The sequence below is a fragment of the Anoplophora glabripennis genome, unplaced genomic scaffold, assembly GCF_000390285.2.
Source record: "Anoplophora glabripennis isolate ALB-LARVAE unplaced genomic scaffold, Agla_2.0 scaffold780, whole genome shotgun sequence".
Lineage (NCBI taxonomy): Eukaryota > Metazoa > Arthropoda > Insecta > Coleoptera > Cerambycidae > Anoplophora > Anoplophora glabripennis.
This window is the reverse complement of record NW_019416859.1, coordinates 1-21872: the sequence shown is the minus strand read 5'-3', so window position 1 is coordinate 21872 and position 21872 is coordinate 1. Positions and strand designations below refer to the sequence as shown.

General features: G+C 37.0%; 1 protein-coding gene across 1 annotated transcript in view; it reads left to right on the top strand.

Annotated features, from left to right (window-relative positions):
* LOC108913077 (dynein heavy chain 2, axonemal) overlaps positions 1 to 20879 on the top strand; it is a 38093-nt gene extending 17214 nt beyond the window's left edge. The window contains exons 18-52 of the mRNA XM_023455566.1: positions 464 to 683; positions 740 to 902; positions 971 to 1287; positions 2867 to 3063; positions 3418 to 3726; positions 3779 to 4070; positions 4123 to 4424; positions 4512 to 4714; positions 5616 to 5801; positions 5853 to 6276; positions 6360 to 6769; positions 6901 to 7211; positions 7400 to 7668; positions 8187 to 8468; positions 8525 to 8706; positions 8764 to 8971; positions 9097 to 9321; positions 9377 to 9603; positions 9662 to 9833; positions 9892 to 10104; positions 10189 to 10413; positions 10731 to 11115; positions 11171 to 11355; positions 11593 to 11792; positions 11854 to 12020; positions 14774 to 14920; positions 14979 to 15285; positions 16096 to 16312; positions 16373 to 16564; positions 16620 to 16804; positions 16861 to 17208; positions 17257 to 17399; positions 17489 to 17643; positions 20081 to 20327; positions 20507 to 20879. Coding sequence (XP_023311334.1) covers positions 464 to 683; positions 740 to 902; positions 971 to 1287; positions 2867 to 3063; positions 3418 to 3726; positions 3779 to 4070; positions 4123 to 4424; positions 4512 to 4714; positions 5616 to 5801; positions 5853 to 6276; positions 6360 to 6769; positions 6901 to 7211; positions 7400 to 7668; positions 8187 to 8468; positions 8525 to 8706; positions 8764 to 8971; positions 9097 to 9321; positions 9377 to 9603; positions 9662 to 9833; positions 9892 to 10104; positions 10189 to 10413; positions 10731 to 11115; positions 11171 to 11355; positions 11593 to 11792; positions 11854 to 12020; positions 14774 to 14920; positions 14979 to 15285; positions 16096 to 16312; positions 16373 to 16564; positions 16620 to 16804; positions 16861 to 17208; positions 17257 to 17399; positions 17489 to 17643; positions 20081 to 20327; positions 20507 to 20661 — 8370 coding nt within the window. The 3' untranslated portion in view covers positions 20662 to 20879. The remainder of the gene's footprint in view (positions 1 to 463; positions 684 to 739; positions 903 to 970; positions 1288 to 2866; positions 3064 to 3417; positions 3727 to 3778; positions 4071 to 4122; positions 4425 to 4511; positions 4715 to 5615; positions 5802 to 5852; positions 6277 to 6359; positions 6770 to 6900; positions 7212 to 7399; positions 7669 to 8186; positions 8469 to 8524; positions 8707 to 8763; positions 8972 to 9096; positions 9322 to 9376; positions 9604 to 9661; positions 9834 to 9891; positions 10105 to 10188; positions 10414 to 10730; positions 11116 to 11170; positions 11356 to 11592; positions 11793 to 11853; positions 12021 to 14773; positions 14921 to 14978; positions 15286 to 16095; positions 16313 to 16372; positions 16565 to 16619; positions 16805 to 16860; positions 17209 to 17256; positions 17400 to 17488; positions 17644 to 20080; positions 20328 to 20506) is intronic.
* The last annotated feature ends 993 nt before the right edge of the window (positions 20880 to 21872 follow it).

Here is a 21872-nt window from a genome sequence, read left to right as displayed (position 1 = left end):
CATAAACAAATTATCGGAATTTAATCGGACTTGTCTCATTTTATAGGCTTACTGAATACCTTACCTTTTTCGTATAAACTTTTTTTCACTATGAATAATAGTTTTTTTACGCGAGTCAAAAAACCACTTTTCCATAACTTTGACCATTGTTTAAACAAAGTTTCCCAACTAGCATCGATGATTTTTTGATATTTGGTTTATAACACGTTTCCGTACAATATTCTGCAGAGAAACTTCTAATAGTATTTTTTTCCCCGAAACAGGCTGTTTCATGTCTATAATGACTGGACTAAGTGTTTTTGAGTTTCTGGAGGTTCTTGGGTAGTATTGGTGACTCTCGATGTATAAAATCTCATGACTGTTTTAAATATTTTTTAGAGATGTTTAGAAAATGATTTTTTTTTCTTACACATTTAGTCATAGGATTTTTTTTTTTTTTGACCACCCTAATTCACATTTTAAGATACAATGGACCACCGACTGTACAAGAGCTCTAGTACACGCCAAAATTATGGAAAGCAAGAAGCCTTTGAAGCGGTTACGAAAAAAGCAAAACCAAGTTTTAAGCAAATTGTCCGAGTTAAGTAGGAAAGACCTAACGAAACTGCAACGTCTGAAAGCAAACGCCCTCATAACGATCGAAATACACTCGAGGGATGTAATCGATAGACTTTATAAAGCCAGTAAGTTTAAGTTGCAGGCGTTGAATTTATGTTTTTAATAAACGTTTCTTTTTAAGACTGCCGGGATATTAACGCTTTCGAGTGGTTCTCACAGCTCCGATTTTACTGGGACAGAGACTCCGAGATTTGTATAATAAAACAAACGAACACTTCATTTAATTACGGATACGAGTATAACGGAAATTCCGGACGACTCGTCATAACGCCCCTCACAGATAGGTACGAGAATACGGGAATAAAACGATATCGTCCAATATTTACTTTGAAAATATACATTGAACTTTTAGGTGCTACATTACTTTAACTACAGCGCTGCATCTTTACCGAGGCGGCAGCCCTAAAGGGCCGGCTGGTACAGGTAAAACAGAAACCGTGAAAGACCTAGGGAAAGCGATGGGTATGTGGGTGATAGTAAATAACTGTTCCGAAGGCTTGGATTACAAGAGCATGGGAAAATGCTTTTCCGGGTTAGCTCAGACGGGGGCGTGGGGCTGCTTTGACGAATTCAACAGGATCAACATTGAAGTGTTATCTGTCGTCGCGCAACAGATTCTGTGCATACTGATGGCTATATCGCAGAAAGAGAAGAGATTCGTATTTGAAGGTAAGACGATGTAACTGACCTAACTCCGTGTTTCTTTTATATGTTACAACTTTAAACGGGGGTCAGTACGGGGTTCCCAGAATATTAAACTGAAATTATAATTTTTTTAAATCAGTCAATCCTTATAAGTTGTTTTTTAGTCTGCAATTAAACTCTTATCTACGTCATCAGTAGACATTCTCCTAACTCGGTTGTATGCCCACGCTTATCAGTGTTGCCTATTCTTATCTTTTTACACCAACTATATCAAACTAACAAAGTGGTAGAGAGCCGAACGGCAGTAGAAATTTTTTTTGTAAAAAGGTATTTTTTGTATGCCTTTGCAACATAATTTTAGTCACCCTATTTTTTTTACGTCGGTGTGGATGAAATAATGAATATCCAACTGTTTTTGAAAAATTAATAGCAGCACTGTGTTTAGCTTATGAATCTCGGTGTCAATGACCTCTGGCATTAACCTGGTTTAGGTCCATATGAAGTGTGATCAAAAAAACAAACGCCAACGTTAATTTTATTATATTTATTTTACTTTTTATTTTGACGGTTTACAAGGTGTTTGTCGAATTTCATTGTGAATTATTAATTTTTACTGAAGGACAGTGATATGAGATTTTAGTTGAGCTTCCTATTAACAGATGACGCAATAAAGTTATCATTTAGCACATCACCGTTGTCTTGTCTAATCATAGTATTTCTTTAATAATTGGCATTTAACCCTTTCACTGCTCCAGACGTATATATTCGCTAAAAATTTATAGGACTCAAACTGCTCCTGACGGATAAATTCGCATGAATAGTTAAATTGGATCAGGCTGCTCAAACCGTATATATTCGCAACCGTGCGCATAGTGACTCGGTTATTGCAATTGGTAAGGCGAATTTTTGCGGGCGAGCTTATACCGATTGTGACAAATATTTTTATGGAAAGAGGTACTGGTAATAGTACCAAGATTGTTCATGTTTCTTTCAGTTTCTATTTAGTACATATGCTGTATTTTATTCAAAATAAAATCATAAAATTTATCGTAAATCGTAATTTAACACAACATAATGTAAAACTATAAGTGGTCTAACTGCTCCAGACGTATATATTCGCACGCGATAAACTTTCGCGCACGGCGCGGTAGCTACGTTCAGACGTATTGCTCAGCGAAAGGGTTAACCAATGATTTCTTACAAAAATAAAAAATTAGGTCAAGTTTATGTCGCACCATTTAATTTTCTGCTAATATCTGAAAAGGTGACAAACACTCATTAGGCTACGGCTTTACAGGAAGCACTGTAATAAAATTTAAAATAATATGGTTATTGATCTGGCTGATGGTCTGTAAAAACCATATAATTGCCTTAATAGCAAACAATTTTAGATGAAATTACGAAAATCAAAATTGCTTCGAAACTCTTTAAACGCTGTGAGGTTAGGTATGTACTCGCAGCAGCCGCAAACAGTTTGGGTTAGTTTTTGCTACTGAATTTGAGAAAATAAATTTATATTTGTTGCTTAAACATCGAAAGTAGCCTGTTTAAATATTACCCCCATTTTTAGTAGTAGTATGATCTTTTCTTCGGTTCTGCTTAGGTAGTGAAATCAACTTAAGGTTGACTTGTGGAATATTCATAACCATGAATCCTGGGTATGCGGGTAGAACGGAACTGCCGGACAATTTAAAATCAATGTTTAGACCGATTTCGATGATGGTTCCAGACAGCGGCATCATTGCTGAAAATGTTTTATTCAGCGATGGATTTCAAAATACTAAATCTTTAGCCAAAAAGGTATTATTTTACCTTAAATATGTCAATGCAGTGTGTAAAAAAAAATAGTGTAACAAGCTTTAAAAGCTAGTGATATGCGTTAAAATAAGAGAAAGTTTGAAACATATCCTCTAAAATTTGTTATGTAGGAACGAGTCTTACCCTTATCTTACCCTTAAAGGGTAAATTATGGAGTTGAATTTTTTTTCACTTCAGCTGCTAATGAATTGTAAAGAAATGTATCAATCTTTCATTAAATTTTACATAGAATGAAACCAATTCAGAATTTTTTTCTAAAAGTTCTGTGTTACCTATTAAAAATGTATGACTCTTCCCTGATAATGTTTAAAATATCATTTTTACTTTCTTCCCAAGGTGTTCACCTTATACCAGCTGGCGATTCAACAACTCAGTAAACAGGACCATTACGACTTTGGTCTTCGATCGATGGTTGCTTTATTACGATACGCCGGTAAAAAAAGAAGGATCATGTCCCATCTACCCGAGGAACAAGTCGTTTATTTAGCCATGCGTGATATGAATATCGCAAGGTTCACTTCGGACGACCTGCCGTTATTCAACGGTATTATGTCAGACATTTTTCCTGGTGTTACTCTTCCAGTTGTCGACTATCTCGACATGAATTCCGCGATTACCGAATTCATGGAAGAAAATAATTTGCAGGTATGTACTCTATGGCTGTTTTTTATACCGTAACAGTATGTAATAATTTTAGGCGATTCCGATTGCGCTTACCAAAGTAATACAGTTATACGAAACGAAGAGTTCAAGACATTCCGTTATGATTTTGGGTAAAACGGGTACAGCTAAAACAGTAACTTGGAAAGCGCTGAAAGGAGCTTTTAAAAAGCTGAAAAAACTCGGAAGGGGCGTTTTTAACGAAGTCCAAATTTTTCCTTTAAATCCAAAAGCTCTAAATCTAGGAGAGCTGTACGGGGAATATAACTTGGCGACAGGCGAATGGTTGGACGGAGTTATTAGTTCCGTAATGCGACAAACTTGTTCAGGTATAAATAAACTGGTTTGTTAATAAAATTACTACTGCTACCTAAATCGTAGACGAGTCGCCAGATGAAAAGTGGATCCTCTTCGACGGCCCCGTCGACGCAGTTTGGATAGAGAACATGAACAGCGTGATGGATGACAACAAAGTCCTTACTTTGATTAACAGTGACCGAATAACCATGCCGGAGCAGGTTTCGTTGCTGTTTGAAGTGGGCGATCTAGCCGTCGCCTCGCCTGCCACTGTAAGCAGGTGCGGTATGGTCTATAACGACTACAAAGATTGGGGCTGGTTACCGTACGTCACCTCGTGGGTCAATGGAAAGGAGAAAACCAGGGGAAAATTATTTAAGGAGAAGGTAAGCTTGAAAAATTATCACCATCTAATTGTACAACATTCTCTTTATGTGTTAAAATAAAAAATGACATTCGATCGTGATTTGTAGATGATGGAGTTGTTTACGATTCACCTTTCGGTAGTACTTGAATTTAAACGTCTTAATTGTACAGAAAATGTAGTGTGTGCTGAGCTAAACTTGGTAATGTCGCTATGTAAGCTCTTGGATATTTTTGCGACGAGAGCGTATGGACTTAATCCTGCTGACGAAGAGCACTTTGAGGATTTGTTAAAAATTTGGTTCCTATTTTGGTAAAAATGCTATTTAATTTACTTCTTTATATACTTTGAGGCAAACTATACAATTGCGGGTGAGATGTAACATTACAATTCAATGCCTACATTGAAAACATGACTTGTTTCACACTACACAGGTGAAATAAATATTTTGAATATAGCCCTCGGAGCAGTTGTTTCTCGCAACACTGACAATTAAAACATTGCCTTCGCCCTCTGTAGGTGGAAGTCGTGCAACAAGTACCTGCAATATAGCAGGTCGCTTCCTACTGTAGCTATTTGAATGGCACAGTTGGGAGTCGGCACGACAAATAGAGCCATTTGCGCTCCCGCGTACAATGTATTTCCTTATCGTGATATGACGCAAAACAGCTGGATCGTTCGTCGGTTGTCTCACCTATGACACACTGTTGAGGACTAATAAAAAAATATGTCATAGTTTGTGGGTTACATCAAGCAGAACGACCTACACCAGTAGGTACAAAGTAATGCTTTGTGCCAGTAGGCATTGTGTGGCAAGGACATTTAAGATGTATTTTGTAGGTTATATATTACCCACACTCAAAACATGTCGGTAGATAGGCTTTCAAATTGTTAATTCGTTCGTCCATCATCTCGCCTATAGCAGCCTGATGAAAATTAATAAGTTTTAAACCATCTATATTTGGTGATGCTGCTGACGAATGAGCTTGGCTTTTTTTGTAGATATTGCAGGTGTAATTCAATGCTACGTGGACAGCAGAGTAGTTGCTTTCCACAACATTAGTTAAAAACTATAGGACTGTATAAATTAAAATTTTTTTTTTTACGTTCTGAAATTCATATTAGAAACATTTAATGCAATTAAAGATATAAAAATTTGTAAAATTGATATTTGTTGTAACTGTGTTTCTTGATTAATAACAATTCTTTCCAGTTTAATTTGGTCCGTTTGTTGCACAACCGATGAAGACGGTAGGAAAAAACTGGACACTTTCATAAGAGAAAAAGAAGGCGTATTTCCCATTAAAGACACCATTTATGAGTACTTTGTAGACTCTCAAAACTTCTGCTTTAGTTCCTGGGACCAAAAATTACCATACGGATGGAGATATGAGCCAGGGTATAACAAACACTTAAATATCTAAAATTAGTTCTAATCTGTCATTTCCAGGAGTCCGTTTTACAAGATAATTGTTCCAACTGTTGACACTGTCCGCTACGATTTTGTAGTTACGGCCTTGTTGGCATACGGCTCGCCAGTTTTACTAACAGGACCCGTAGGAACGGGAAAGACGTCTGCTGCACAGGCCGTATTGTCATTTTTAGACTTTAGCAAATATACCGTGTTGAATATTAACATGTCTGCACAAACGACATCTCAAAACATTCAAGATTCTATAGAAAGTCGCGTGGAAAAGCGCACTATGGGACATTTTGCGCCACCCATGGGTAAGAAGATGATAACGTTTTTGGATGATCTAAATATGCCAGCAAAGGAAACGTACGGGTCTCAGCCTCCTTTGGAATTGTTGAGGCAATGGATGGATTACGGTTTTTGGTACGACAGACAAAAGCAGACGAGGAAATATGTAGAGGTACGTGCAGAACCATTCTGTGTTTGTTTTTTTTTATTCTTCAAAGCACACTGTTTTGTAAATGTTTATTTATTTTCTTCCAGAATATGCACATATTGGCCGCGATGGGCCCTCCAGGCGGAGGAAGAAACGTAATCACGGACCGTCTCTTAAGCCGTTTCAATGTTATAAACATGACTTTTCCCGACGAACCTACCATAACCAGAATATTTGGGACTATGTTGTCGCAACACTTGGCCGAGTTCGACGAGAGCGTTAAAATTGTCGGCCGTGAAATAACGGACAGCACCATAGACCTGTACAATAGGGTTATAAATAAAATGTTGCCTACTCCCACGAAGATACACTATCTGTTTAATTTGAGGGATATTTCGAAGATATTCCAAGGTTTGTTGCGAAGTCACAAAGAGTACCAGAGCGACAAGTCTTCCATTCTTAAACTGTGGATTCACGAGTGCTACAGGGTGTTCTGCGATAGACTGATCGATGACAGGTTCGTACAGCAAGGGGAATTTTTAGAATACCAAAAAATACCTTGACGTAAAAGTTTTTCTGAAAGCATATTCTGATATTTTTACACTATCGAGTAAAAAAATGTTTAAATTAGCTTGATTATCGTTTCAGTGATCGAGAATGGTTTTCGAACCAAATGAATGAGCAGTTGGGCGCACATTTCGAACTGACTTTACACGGCTTGTGCCCAAACAGAGTGATCCCGGTCTACGCCGACTTCGTAAACCCCTGGGGTATTTACGAGGAACATCACGATATCACGACTTTAAGGAAATATTTAGACAGCCAAATGGAGGAGTACAATGTGTCTCCGGGTGTGGTTAGAATGGATCTGGTATTATTCAAAGACGCTATCGAGCACATCTGCAGGATTGTCAGGGTCATTTCTCAACCCAGGGGGAATATGCTACTGGTAGGAATAGGTACGTTAATACTGTCAAAAACAAACAAATTAACATTTCGAAACTACATTTCGCATTAAAGTTACTATAATTCAAATAAAAAAAAAAATTACATTGGAACTTTTTAGCGGTACAATGCGCAGTGTATTTACATTATACTAATAATTTGTTCCTATCTAAATTACTAAAAGTTACTAAATAACGATTAGGTGGCAGTGGAAGGCAATCTTTGTCCCGAGTTGCCGCCTACATATGCGAATATAACACTTACCAGATATCTGTAATGAGAAATTATAAAGTTCCGGAATTTAAAGAGGATTTAAAGATACTCTACAGTTTAACGGGAATCGAAGCCAAACAGACGTCGTTTTTATTTAACGACACCCAGATTATGGACGAAAGTTTTCTAGAAATAATTAATAATATGCTTAGTAGTGGGGAAGTTGCCAATTTGTATAAATCCGACGAGTTTGAGGAGGTAAGTGCAAAATTTTGTGTTCCTTCTTTTAATTTATGATTCCATTACTTTTTTATGAACCTTATTCCACAAAACAACTTCGGCAACCACCTACTAAAATATTTCGCACTTATTTACAAACACCCTGTATACGTACTAATATGCGGGATCATTTTTACACCATTTTACATAATTGCATAATTGGTTTATACGAGTTTTTTTGACAAAGAGTAACTATTATTATTATCTCGAAAACGATTAAAGATAGGTATAGGTTATGTTCCATAAATAATCAGAATTCCATGGAGAATTTAACAAAAATACAAAAAAGTGGGGTTTCCATTTAAAAAAGTTGGCCTTGATTTCATAACTTTTTTTGGGCCACCCTGTATAAATGGAAAATTCTTCAGAAAATGTGCAACTAAAAATATAATTCGACAGGTCCGAGCGATTTTTGAAATAACGAACATCTGATTTTTAAATAAATATATTTCATACTTTTGCCGCTCACTGTATAAATGAAACAAATCTCCCATTAGGTAAAAGGAAAATTGGACAGCGCCGCTGCCAAGGCAGGTATCATGCGTACTAATGAAGCGATGTACGAGTTCCTGATACAGCGAGTAAGGGCTAACCTGCACATTATCTTGTGCATGAGCCCAATCGGGGATTCGTTTAGGAACAGGTTGCGACAATACCCGGCTTTGATAAACTGCTCCACCATAGATTGGTTTAGGGAATGGCCCAAGGAAGCTCTTTTGGAAGTGGCACATAAGTACATTTCAAATGTCAATTTTGTGCAGACGATTACTGGTGAAACCGTACGTCAAGTCATTTCTTAACTTCAAGTTACGTCGGATACAGTATGTTATTTTAGGTACGTAAGGGTGAATCGCTGTTCTCGTCCGCCCAAGACAAAATGGTTGAGGGCATGTCGTTGATATTCGCCACCGTACACGATTCTGTGGCAAAGTGCTCTAAAAAAATGCTGATGGAAATGAAGAGACACAATTATGTTACGCCTACTAATTATCTAGAGCTTGTGGCGGGATATAAAGTGTAATTTAAAGTAACGTCGGTCTTTACTATTAACTTTAATCACAAATTTAATCACAGAATGCTGTCGGACAAAAGAGAAGAAACGGCGTCGCAGGCTAATAAATTACGAAACGGCCTAGGAAAAATCGACGACTGCAAAGAAAAAGTGACTACGATGTCTGTGGAATTAGCGGAAGCTCAAGTAAAGGTGGCCGAGTTTCAGCAGCAGTGCGACGATTATCTAGTTATTATTGTCGCACAAAGAAAGGAAGCTGACGAACAACAGGTTAGTGTTTGACGATTCTGTTGTTTTTATCTTGAGTTCTTTTATATGTAAGTAATGCAGAATGTCACGAAAGTAGATATTTGCTCTAATTTTTCATGTAATTGTGAAATTTTTTTCAATTTCAGAAAGAAGTAACTAAAAAGAGCATAAAGATAGGCGAAGAAGAGGTGCAGTGTAAAAGAATGGCAGACGTGGCTCAAGCGGACTTGGACGAGGCTATGCCCGCTTTAGAGGAAGCTGTCAAAGCTCTCGATTCGCTCAGTAAAAAAGATATCAGTGAAATGAAGTCATACGGCACGCCGCCACAGAAAGTAAAAATGGTCATGGAAGCTGTGAATATACTGAGAGGGGTAATAAATGTAAAATACTATTATCTTTGAATGTCATGAAATATTTAATTTTTAGATCGACCCCTCTTGGGAATCGGCAAAAAAACTATTGGCAGATATAAACTTCCTTAGGGATTTGAAGGAATTCGACAAGAACCACATTTCAGATAGAACTTTGAAAAAAATCTCGACTTATACGACTAGCGACGAATTTGTCCCAGAGAAAGTCGGGATGGTGTCCTTAGCAGCGAAATCGCTATGCTTGTGGGTCATCGCCATTGAAAAATACGCCAAAGTTTGGAAGTAATGGAGAACATGTTTACAAACGCGACTTACTACTATTTATGTGTATTTTTTGTAGGATCGTCGGCCCTAAGAAGGCGAAACTTGACGAAGCCTTGGAATCCCTGAAAGAAAAACAATTAATGTTGGCCGAGGCGCAGTCGAAATTAGCCGAACTGAACATGACGCTCCAGAAACTCCAGAAAGAATACGAGGAAAAATTGGCACAAAAGGAGGAACTTAACAGAAAAGTGAGTTATAAAATTTTTAAAACTAAACGTTAAATTTCATTAAATTGTTTTTAATTAGGCGGAATTACTGAAATTAAAACTGGAGAGGGCGGCCACTTTGGTTGACTGCTTATCGGGAGAACGGGACAGGTGGGACGAAACTGTCAACATGCTGGACAAAAAATTTGACTTCTTGCCAGGCGATTGTTTACTAGCAACGGCTTTTGTGTCCTATATGGGCCCCTTCGTGTCCAGTTACAGAGAGGAAATGATGACGTTGTGGCAGACCGAGGTACGAATAATTTTTACCTCGGCTGGAAATGGAGTTTGATTTATTTATGACTGTATTGCTTATGGTTTTTTTTTACAATTTTAGACGGCTAAATTAGAGATTATATACTCGTACGACTTTAATGTCACTTACTTCCTGGCCGACCCAACGACGATCAGAGAATGGAATATACAAGGTCTTCCCGCTGACGCTTTCAGTACTGAGAACGGAATTATCGTAACCTACGGATCTAGGTGGCCGTTAGTAATAGATCCCCAATGTCAGGCGCAAAAGTGGATCAAAGCCATGGAGTCGCAGAATAATTTGCAAGTAATTTACGAAACGGAATTCTGTAGCACAAAGTGCAAAAAATTAAGGAACGTTTCCCTGTCTAAATTTAAGAATATTCTCTTGAAGTTCTTGTTGCAAAAAAAATTTATCTATTTATCTATGAGAAAAGTTTTCTTTCCACTGACTTGCTGTAACTTCGTATGAACACCATTGATTTGTGCACGAAAAATTAACGTCAGAGGTATGGAAACTATAACTATAAGAGTATTCCTACATTTGGACGAGAAAAACGCTTCTTTATTATTGATACTTTGTTGTGTTACGCCCCGTACAACTTTTTGTATTTCACCCTTTAGGTTATAGATTTGGGTATGCCGAACTATATGAGCATTGTCGAGAAAGCCGTCCAGGCGGGGTTGCCGGTACTATTACAGAACATTTCGGAAACTATGGACCCTTCGTTAAATCCCATATTGGGAAAAGCCGTAGTGAAGCAAGGGGGAATGAACCTGATCAAACTAGACGACAAAATGGTGTCGTACCATGACAATTTCAAATTTTTCATTACCACAAAATTAACCAACCCCCATTATCCCCCCGAAATTTCTACTAAGACCACGCTGGTCAATTTTGCCGTGAAGGAACAAGGCCTCGAGGCGCAACTTCTCGGCATTGTTGTTAGGAAAGAAAAACCTCAGCTGGAGGAGCAGAAAGATCAACTTGTGACTACTATAGCGAAAGGTTCGTGTTTATTTACAATTTGATTAAACACCAACTCAATTTTAACATCTTAAAGGCAAAAGGACTTTACTTGACCTGGAAAGCGAATTATTAAAGCTGCTAAATGAAACCCGTGGGTCTCTATTGGAGGATGCGGAATTGTTCAACACTCTGCAAACATCCAAAGCTACCTCCGAAGCCGTCAAGAAGAGTTTGGAAGTGTCGGAGAAGACGGAAGTACAGATTGATAGCGCCAGAGAGGTGAGTTATACGGGGTGTTAGGGATTAGTTGGCCGAATTTTTTATTTCTTATCGAACAGTACAAGATGAATCTTAAATCTATTCACATGGAACGAAATCATGTGAATTTGCCAAGTCATGTGTAAAAAAAATTATTTACAATAAAAGTCGATTTTTTAGATTTTATTTAAGTACTCTTTTGTGTTAGAGATGGGGATGTAATTTCTGCGGTCATTAGTAGCATTAAATTTGTTTTAGGGCTATCGACCTTGTGCCAAGAGGGCGGCCATACTGTTCTTTGTATTAAACGATATGGGCAAGATAGATCCCATGTACCAATTTGCGTTGGACTCGTACATTCTGCTGTTTACGAACTCGATTAATAAGAGTCCGAAGGCGGTCCATCTGAATGAAAGAATAATAGCCCTGAACGAGTACCACACATATTCCGTGTACACGTAAATAAGGACGCGTAACTTAAATTTATTAGGTGTTAACCTGTGCTTTGTATTTTAACAGAAACACCTGCAGGGCGTTGTTTGAGCAGCACAAGTTGCTCTTCTCGTTCCACATGTGCATCAAGATACTAACGGCGCAGGGCAAAATCGTACCGGCGGAATATAATTTTCTACTTAAGGGTGGAGTCGTGTTAGACAGGGAAACCCAGAGGGAGAATCCTTGTATAGGTAATACTGAGTTTTTATTATTTATTAATCAATTAATACAGTATTTCCCATAATTATTGTGCCGCGTTTACTAAATTTTATATTAAAGAATATTTAAAAAATGCTAATAAATACATTTGAAAATATCAGTTCACAAAAGGGGACCGCCTAGCCGGATGTCTTGGCCGGCGGATTTCGATCTGCCGAGTCAAGCATCACGGACGTGGGCTGGAATTTGGATGGGTGACCTAAGGCAGGCTCGTGGACTTGGCTGTGGCAGCCTACCAAGAGACCTGGGTCGCCCAACATTTGCCACACGCGTGTGGTCCCCGATAAATGGTAATGAGAGCAGAGCAAGAAATCTCTGTAACTCAAGACCATGCTATCATACATAAACTGTACGAGACTTTGCCCCCAAGCCATCCGTGTAGTAAATAAGATGGTTTGAAGAAAAGTACTCGAGTAGTGAAGGAGGGTGTACAAGGGGCCTAATAAGGCCTAAGTGCCGTGGTGGAAGACAATTCCACCACCCCTCCGACATACATACATACAGTAGAACCTCGATAATCCGAACTAATTGGGACCGGGGGTGGTTCGGACTATCGAATCCTTCGGATTACCAAACAAAGTGCTTTCCAGGCATAGTAGCATGCAAAAAATGAACACTGACATACTATTTCCCATAAAATAAGGAGCACGTTGTATTGTTAAAGGTACAAAATAGTTTGTTTTATGAAATACATACTACTGTGCTACAGTAAGGTAACTATATTTTATGTAATGTATTGCACATGAATTTCGTACTACGGTGATGCTCTGTTTACTGTAGCAGTTAGAGAGCGATTCTGATTACATACTACATATTTTTATTTTTTCCAAAACTGCGTTCGGATTACTGGGGTTCGGATTATCGAGGTTCTACTGTACATACATACGTACATCAGTTCACAAAAACATGTCCCCAAATTTTGCTGTTAATTTTTTTCATAAATTATGTCTGAGACATTTGAACTACTTTTTGTCTGTTTTCTTGGGAAATGATGGAAACCTCTTTAAAATGTCTGTCGGTTCAGCATGTATACAAGGTGTTCCATTATTATTCCACATTCAAATTGAGAAAAAAGTTCTAATAAACACTAATCTGTAAATATGGAATTACAGGCCTTTTGAAATCCAATAAGGGCACATTTCTTTTATAATAAACTATATGTAATTTTTCTAACTGCAATAAAAATCCCAGAAGTGGAACCTTAGGAAGCATTTTTGGGCTTATTAACTTTCTTTAGTTTTCCATGTAAATTCTAATGATAGCAGAATGATTATATGACACCCTGTATATTACACTAAAATGTGATTCAAAATAATGTAGGAAGTGAGTCAATTTCTACATTTTTAAGAAGTATTTGTCATTTGCCTAGGAAATAGGCAAAAAGTAGTTCAAACGTCTCAGCCATAAATTTCGAGAAAAATTTAATGAAAACAGTATCTCGCTATCTCCATTAAAATACACAGGGCCCAGGATGTATCTAATGTATTGGTGGTCAAAACATTGAGATGTGGTTCCTGCTGAGAAATTTTTTTCCAAAAAGCCATTTTCACTACTGTTTTATTTTTACTATTAATTTATTTACTATTATTTACTATTTTTTTTTATATACAGGGTGTTTGGTAAGTCGATGCCTTCCTTGCAGGAGGTTATGGTACAAGTGATATGTGATATATTTTCTTAATATACCATATTCCGAAAACGCTTAGTTTCTGATCTACATGGTGATAAAGTTTTAATAAAAAAATGCAAATTTATAAATATTGTGGAAACCGCTCAGAATATTTTAATGAAATTTTACAAACTTTGACAATTAACATCAATACATATTTGAACATAAAAATATTGTTTTTAGTTTAACCAGTGGCGTGCGCACAGGCACGTCTTTGGATATTTTTAAAGAAAAAAATGATACGTCACTGATTTTCTTAAAATAAAAGTTATTTTTCAATTACTTGTTTAATTTGGAAGAGAAAAGGTAGCAGCTTTTTTTTCTACCAATTTTATTAAAAAAAATTATTATTTCTCGCAGTTAATATCAGTCTAAAAAATTTTTATCAGTTTTTAGATTCACTATTCACTATCTAAACAGAAATTATCAAGTTGGCTACGCACTCGTTTTTGTTATTGTTTGACAAAATTAATAATAGCTGTCACTTTGAGTGTTTGAGTATGAAGCAGTTACTCAAGTGCATAATTTCCGCTATTTTTCAAATTATTGAAACCAGATTATGCCATGCAATAAATCAAATTTAATTTATTTACTCGAAAACGGTGCGTCATAAGAAAAACAGTCGAGACACCTGTTCTCTTCCAAATTGAACAAGGAATTCAGAAATAATTTTTTATTTTAAGAAAAATCATTGGTGTATCATTTTTTTCTTTAACAATATCTGGAGACATGCCTGTGCGCACGCATTGGTGAAACTGAAAACAATATTTTTATCGTAAAACATGTATTGTTGTTAACAGTTAAAACCCGTAAAATTTCATTAAAATATTCTGATAAATGCATTTTTTTATTAAAACACCCTGTAGGTCGAAAACTAAGCGTTTTCGGAATATGGTATGTTAAGGAAATATATCACAAATCACTTGTAAGGAATGCATCGACTTACCAAACACACTGTATATATAAATTATCAATTTTTCACAGCCGGAAAGAAAGTAATATTTCTCAGCTCGGAACATTCTTATTAGATATTAAACTAATACATTCACTGTTCAGGTTGGTTAAATGAAATAGCCTGGGACAACATAACGGAACTGGACACATTGCAAGGCTTCCATGGCGTAACGGACAGCTTTGAGCAATATTCTAGGGATTGGTACTTATGGTATATCCATACCGAACCAGAAACGCTACCACTTATAGGTAGATCCGCCATTTTTCCATAAAGAAATCAACTCTACAATATGTTTGTATGCTTTAGGAGAATGGGAGAGTATATGCAACGAGTTTCAAAGGATGCTTTTTATCCGATCGCTTAGACAGGACCGTGTCTCGTTTGCCATTTCGAACTTCATTGTCAATCAACTGGGTCCCCAGTTTGTCGAGCCCCCCGTTCTAGACATCAGGGCGGTGCTGGAAGAGTCTATACCGCAAACGCCGCTTATATTTGTGCTCTCGCCAGGGGTTGACCCTACCGGGGCGTTAATGCAACTGGCCGAAAATGTCGGAATGAGCAAGTTCTTTAATTCGATCAGTTTGGGGCAGGGGCAGGCGCCCATCGCTACCAGGTAATGATAATAATCATTTGTTGATCTCTTTCCTTATTGTCCAACATTTTCTATTTTTAAGTTAAATTAAAAATAAGTTTTACATTAAATAACAAAAGAATTATAAATAAATGCAGAAATATACTCTATTATAATTTTATCATGGGTACGACAGTTTCTGCAACAATAAATAAAAATGCCATAAAAGTTAATATTGTTCAGTACCTGACTCGACAATGAAGTAATGAAAATATCAATCAAATATTAACATAAGATATACAGGGTGATCCATAGAGAAAGAGTTATAGTTAAATATTTACAGCTGGAAAAACCTTATTGTTGCAATGTTACAGTTATTTAAGTAAGTTACACTTGAAAAAAATTGTTAAATCATCTGCACAAAACAGTTTACAGAGGTTGATTATATTGCTAAGATCATTTATAAATAGAATGAACAGCGGGGGGTCAAGAGTCGAACCCTGAGATATCCCAGAAGAGGCAACATAACTGGTAGTCAAAACCATACAAGTACAGTTTGCTTTCTGTTGTATAAATAATATCTAATGAAATTAACAAAGTTGTTACAGAAGCCAAAGTTTGCCAATTTTCTTAGTAAAAATTGACATTGAAAACCTATTTTATTAATTTTTTTATTACTATTAAGATTAAGGCAATGTATGTATGTACCTGACTGCTACATGCGAATAACTACATTTTATTCATTTTATTATTTTTGCGTGTAAATATGGAGTTTGGTATGTCCATCCCGACTGGTGCCTTATACTTGCAACTAACACTTTTTTAACATGTTTTTTTTATATGTGCTTATAGATTGCTGCAGAACGGTGCCAGGGACGGGCTCTGGATATTTCTGGCAAATTGTCATTTGTCCTTAAGTTGGATGCCGAAATTAGACAAAATAATTGAGGTGATGCAGTCGGGAAAGATCCACCCCAACTTTAGGGTGTGGCTGAGTTCCAGTCCCAATCCGGAATTTCCCATCTCCATCCTTCAGGCGGGTATAAAGATGACGACGGAGCCTCCGAAAGTAATATATGAATACACACCGAAAAAATTGGTACTAATTTTGTCTAACAATTTTTAATAGGGCCTGAAAGCTAATTTGAAGAGGTTGTACCAGCTGATTAGTGAAGACCAGTTCACTAGTTGTCAGTATCCGGAAAAGTATAAAAAACTGTTGTTTAGCTTATGCTTTTTCCACGCCATCCTCCTGGAGAGAAAGAAATTCCAGCAGCTTGGGTGGAACGTGATTTATAGCTTCAACGATTCCGATTTTATGGTAACACTCTTCTAGCAAAATTGGGACGTTATTTTACATATATTTTCACTTCCAGGTATCAGAAAATCTACTCACCATCTATTTAAACGAGTACCAATCCACCCCTTGGGATGCGCTTAAATATTTAATAGCCGGCGTGAGCTACGGGGGCCACGTGACCGACGATTGGGACAGGCGCTTACTTACGACGTACATCAACCAGTACTTTTGTGACGATGCTCTTAATATCGTTTATTTCAGGTATTCCATCGAAATGAAAATGTTAAAAACGTGAATTTACAGCTGACTTATTTCAGATTGTCTTCTCTCCCGACTTACTATATCCCCCGCGACGGCTCGATTCAGTCGTACTTGGACTACATTACGGTATTACCGGCCGTTGACAGGCCGGAGGCGTTTGGCCAGCACCCCAACGCAGATATAACGAGTTTAATATCTGAGTCTCGCAACCTATTCGAAACGCTGATGTCGCTGCAGATACAGAGCACGGCGAGCGCAGAGGCTTCCAAAGAAGAAAAAGTTGCTCAACTGGCTAGTGACGTTTTGTCAAAGTTGCCGTCGACTATAGATTACGAGCAAACGGACAAGCTTATCGGTCAACATAAGTCGCCTTTAGATGTCGTTCTATTGCAAGAGATACAAAGGTAGAGGGTGAATATCGAAGGAATGCAAAATAAAGTTGATTATTTTAGGTATAACACCCTTTTGAACTCTATAAATTTGTCTCTGGTAGACCTCCAGAAAGGTATTAAGGGCTTGGTGGTGATGTCTTCCGATTTAGAAGAAATATTCACTTGTATATATGAGGGACGAGTCCCGCCCGCGTGGTTGAAAGGTAACGTTGGTACATTTGATATATTTTTTAAATTTGTAAAATATTACGAAACCGAATGGAATAATTAACCCTTTTATTCATTTTCATAGCGTATCCATCTCTGAAACTGTTGGGATCGTGGGCGAGAGAGTTGTCCGCCAGGATAGAGTATTTCACGGTATGGGCTGTAACGACACACGCTCCCCTGTTTTTCTGGCTAGCCGCGTACACTTTTCCCACGGGCTTTCTCACTGCTGTTTTACAGGTAATAAAAAGTGAATTGATAAAAAATATATACACAGGGCGTTTCATAACTCTACCGACGCAGAGCGGGCACGTGTAGAGGATCTTAAAATGTGCGGATTTGTTTTTTTTCTGGGATGTACCATTGAAGAGGAATTGGCCTCTGAATCATTTCAGCAATGCCTTAACATGGAGCAACCAAATTTGGTACATGATTTGCGTTTATTGTTATCTTTGGTAAAAATATTAATTTGTTGGAAGCTCAAAAAGGGATAGGGCACCGTTAAAATTATATAGATTTTTTCGTCAATATACCAATTATTAAATAGTTTTACCAGTATTACATGAAATTTGATTTTAAAAATTTTTTATTACAAATTTTTTTTAAAACAACGGTTTTTGAGAAAATCGAGATTTTGTGTTACGGCGTCATTACTAATTGAATAGGACAAAAAGTTTTACGACTAGTAGGCCATGATTTCATGTGTCATTATTGACGTTTACAAAATAGTATAAAAAAAAGCAATTGCATTAAATTAAATTCTGTTTGTTTTTAACGTATTAAAAAAAGAGGAACCATACAAACAAAACATTAACAAATTTAACTTTAACCACATGAACTACCGATATCGTCAAATAGCACTACAATAACAAATTTACCCTCCGCCAAAAATTAAAGTCCACTGTGGATAATTTTTTATAGTGTTGCATTTATTATTATACGATTCCATAAATCTGCTTCAGTTACAACCGGTGTAAAATAAATAAATTATTTTAAAGCCCCCCAGAGAAAGAAATCACATTTATTCAAATCTGGTAATCTTGGTGGTCCATTTTCTGAAAAATTGTTTCATCGTCCTAACCATATACAGGGTGTCCCGAAATTCATGCAACAAAATTTGGTCACAGTTTCTTAAGGCAAATTTAGGGGACCCGTATTTTTTATTTTTGCCAAGTGGCCCCCTCTTTCGGAGTTACAGTCCCCTGAAGTCCGCCCCTAAGAATAATCTTTTTTTTATATCCTCAAACCCTGTTGTACGAGAATCACTAAATTTGGTACACAGGGGTTTTATGACATTTGGAATCTGATGGTGCTACGTTTTTTGGCGGGGAACCCCCTTAAGACAAATTTTCGTGGGCCCCCTTGTGTTTGGAGCCAAAAAAATTTGGCCACATATTTACATTTCTTAAAAATTATCAGCACTAGAAAGCCATTAAATTTAGAAACATTTTGTCTCTTTATACTTTTTTCGTAAAACACAATGTTTTCGAGAAAAATGTCAAAATGTGATCGAATGCATATCGTGATTCGCCATTTTCCTCAAAAACATTGCGTTTTACGAAACAAATATCAAGAGACAAAAAAGTTTCTACATTCAATGGCTTTCTAGCTAATAATTTAAAAAAAAATCATAAATTCCACCAAATTTTTCTGGTTCCAAAGACAAGGGGGCCCACGAAAAAGTGTCTTGAGGGGGTTTCTCGCCAAAAAACGTAGCACTTTGAAATTCCACATGTCATAAAATCCCTGTGTATCAAATTTAGTGATTCTCGTACAACATGGTTTTGATATAAAAACTTCTTAGGGGCAGAATTCAAGGGGCTGTAACTCCGAAAGAGGGGGCCAGTTGGCAAAATTAAAAAATACAGGACCTCTAAATTTGTCTTAAGAATCTATGACCAAATTTTGTTGCATGAATTTCGGGACACCCTGTATTTGGGAATTGCTGGTTTTAGTTAGTACTAAAATGTGGTGGAACATCATCGTGCATAAATCACATTTGACGTCTTAATTGCAAAGGTATATCCTCAAGTAGCTCGGGGAGTGTTTTGGCTGTTTTGTGAAAAAAATAATTTTCACCATTCAGTCGGTTTGGTAGAATAACTGGCCCAACTAAAAAACATCCAACAATACTAACTCACATGTTTATTTTAAATTCATTTTGAAAATGGTGAGGAATTATTGCATGTGGATTTTCATCCGAATATTCATGGAAATTATGCAATTTGTGATTCCTCTTGGAGTGAAACGGGTTTCGTCCGTAAAAAAAATCTTCTCATGAAACCTTATACCCTGACGCAAAATCAAATTACAAAAAGTCAGTCTTTGGCCTAAATCTTGGGGCAACAATTGTTGAATATTTTGGATATGATAAGGATGAAGCAGATTCGTCTTATAACTCGATATTAGATTGACTGGATAATCACCTAGTGCTGATATCATTCTCTAAAAATGGTACGAGTCCCATGCTTCATTATCGATATACGACCGTTTTAATTTTGGTGAGCTGTCACGGGTTTTTATTAATGTCTGAGAAGCACAATACTCTTATTACACAACGGGCCTTTCCATAAGAAATTTTTCTATTTTAACTAGTTTCTGCTGTTAAAGTTGCTATTATCTATTTTGGGCCACTCTATATAAGTTGAACAAAATAAAAGCAAACAAATTATTACAGATGTCTGCCCGAGCTAACGAAGTGCCCATAGACACATTGAGCTGGGAATTTACGGTATTGACAGTGGATGAAAATCAGATCCAATTAACTCCAGATAATGGGGTGTACGTAAAAAGTACCTACCTTGAAGGTGCCGGATGGGACAAGAAGAATGCAATGCTTATCGAACCCCAACCGATGCAGTTGGTGTGCGCCATGCCTTTAATACATTTTAAGCCCGTTGAGCAGTTGAAAAAGAAAACTAGAGGTAAGTTATCTCTTAACCTTTCTAGTGGTGCCAATGATTTTGGATTTCATTTCTTCAAGGTAATCGTAAAAGCCTACTATGATTTAAACGTGTGTATTTTTTCGGGAGATTATTATTTTACACGTTTCTTTTTTGTGCCTGACCGGCAACACAAATTTTTATATTTTTTTTAATTTCAGGATTATATTCCTGCCCCTGTTATTATTATCCCGTAAGAACCGGTGCCGCTTTTCGGCCTGCTTATGTGGTTGCAGTTGATTTGAAAAGCGGCATGGAAACGGCGGACTTTTGGATAAAACGGGGAACGGCTCTGTTATTAAGTTTAGCTAATTAGATTGAAAGCGTTTTTATTGTTGTAAAATATTTATTGTTATAATGTCATTAAAATAAACTATTTAATATAATAGACATTTTGATTCCTACTAAAATACAAACTGTGGAGCTTTGACTTTTAGAGATCAGTGACTCTAGCCATCCTGCTAAATCATGTTTCACAAGCGTCATTCACGATGAAAAGTATACATACAGGTACGTAACGATTTTTTTGGTGGCCTGTCGTGCCCAATTCAAATAATATTTATTTGTATTTCATTATAAATTGTTGATGATAATTTTATTGGCAAAAAGCATTACCTGATGAAGAATAATACAATATTAATATATACTGTTGCATATGGAATCGCTTGCCATGAAAGTGAAAAATTCCAGTGAACTATAACGGCCTGACCAATCCAAAACCGCATTCAATTCATCTCTAGCTCCACCAGTTTTTGGAATTTTCAACTTTTTTCCTTAAGGGAAGCAGTCGCAAAAATACCAACCATCACAGCGTGTGTAGCGACCTCAGATGCATACGGAACCGCCTTTAGAAAAGCACTTTAATTTGAAAAATTTCGTGCTATTAGAAATTTAATGCCTACTAAAACAAACTTTTATTTTGTACCTACTCGCGAAGGTCACCCTTTGGGATATAAACTGATTTCCAATTGACAAAAAATGTACTTCAGAAACACTTTTCGATACTATGTGGAGCTAAGTTTTTAATGTTTCATTGTGGTTATTATCTATGCTAATTCGAAAGCAGCTTATTAACTGCAAAGTATGTGTCAATTGTCATGTTTAGATTCATTGGTACTCAGTGCCTACTGGCATAAAGCAATACTTACTTTGTACCTACTGGTGTAGTACGCACTATGACAATAGAAATAGTTCCTTTGAAGGTAATTGCTATCTCTCGCCGGCCTCATGCCTAAGCCCACGTGACAGGAACAGCGAATCACATTCGGGGAGATAGAGATAGCATGTACTTTCATAGAAGCTATCTCTCTTCGCATTGTGACGCGCCCAATCAGTGGAAAGCTCCATCCGACAACTTACTTGAAGAAGAAGAAGGACTATGCAACGCCTGTGGCTGTTGTGAGGATTCCTCCTGCGTCTAATCTATGCTGTATTATTATGTTTTGTGGTCCATGCCATAGACTGGCTTCGCACTAGAGATGGGCAATACGGATCTTTTTAATGATCCGCATGATGCGAAATGTATCG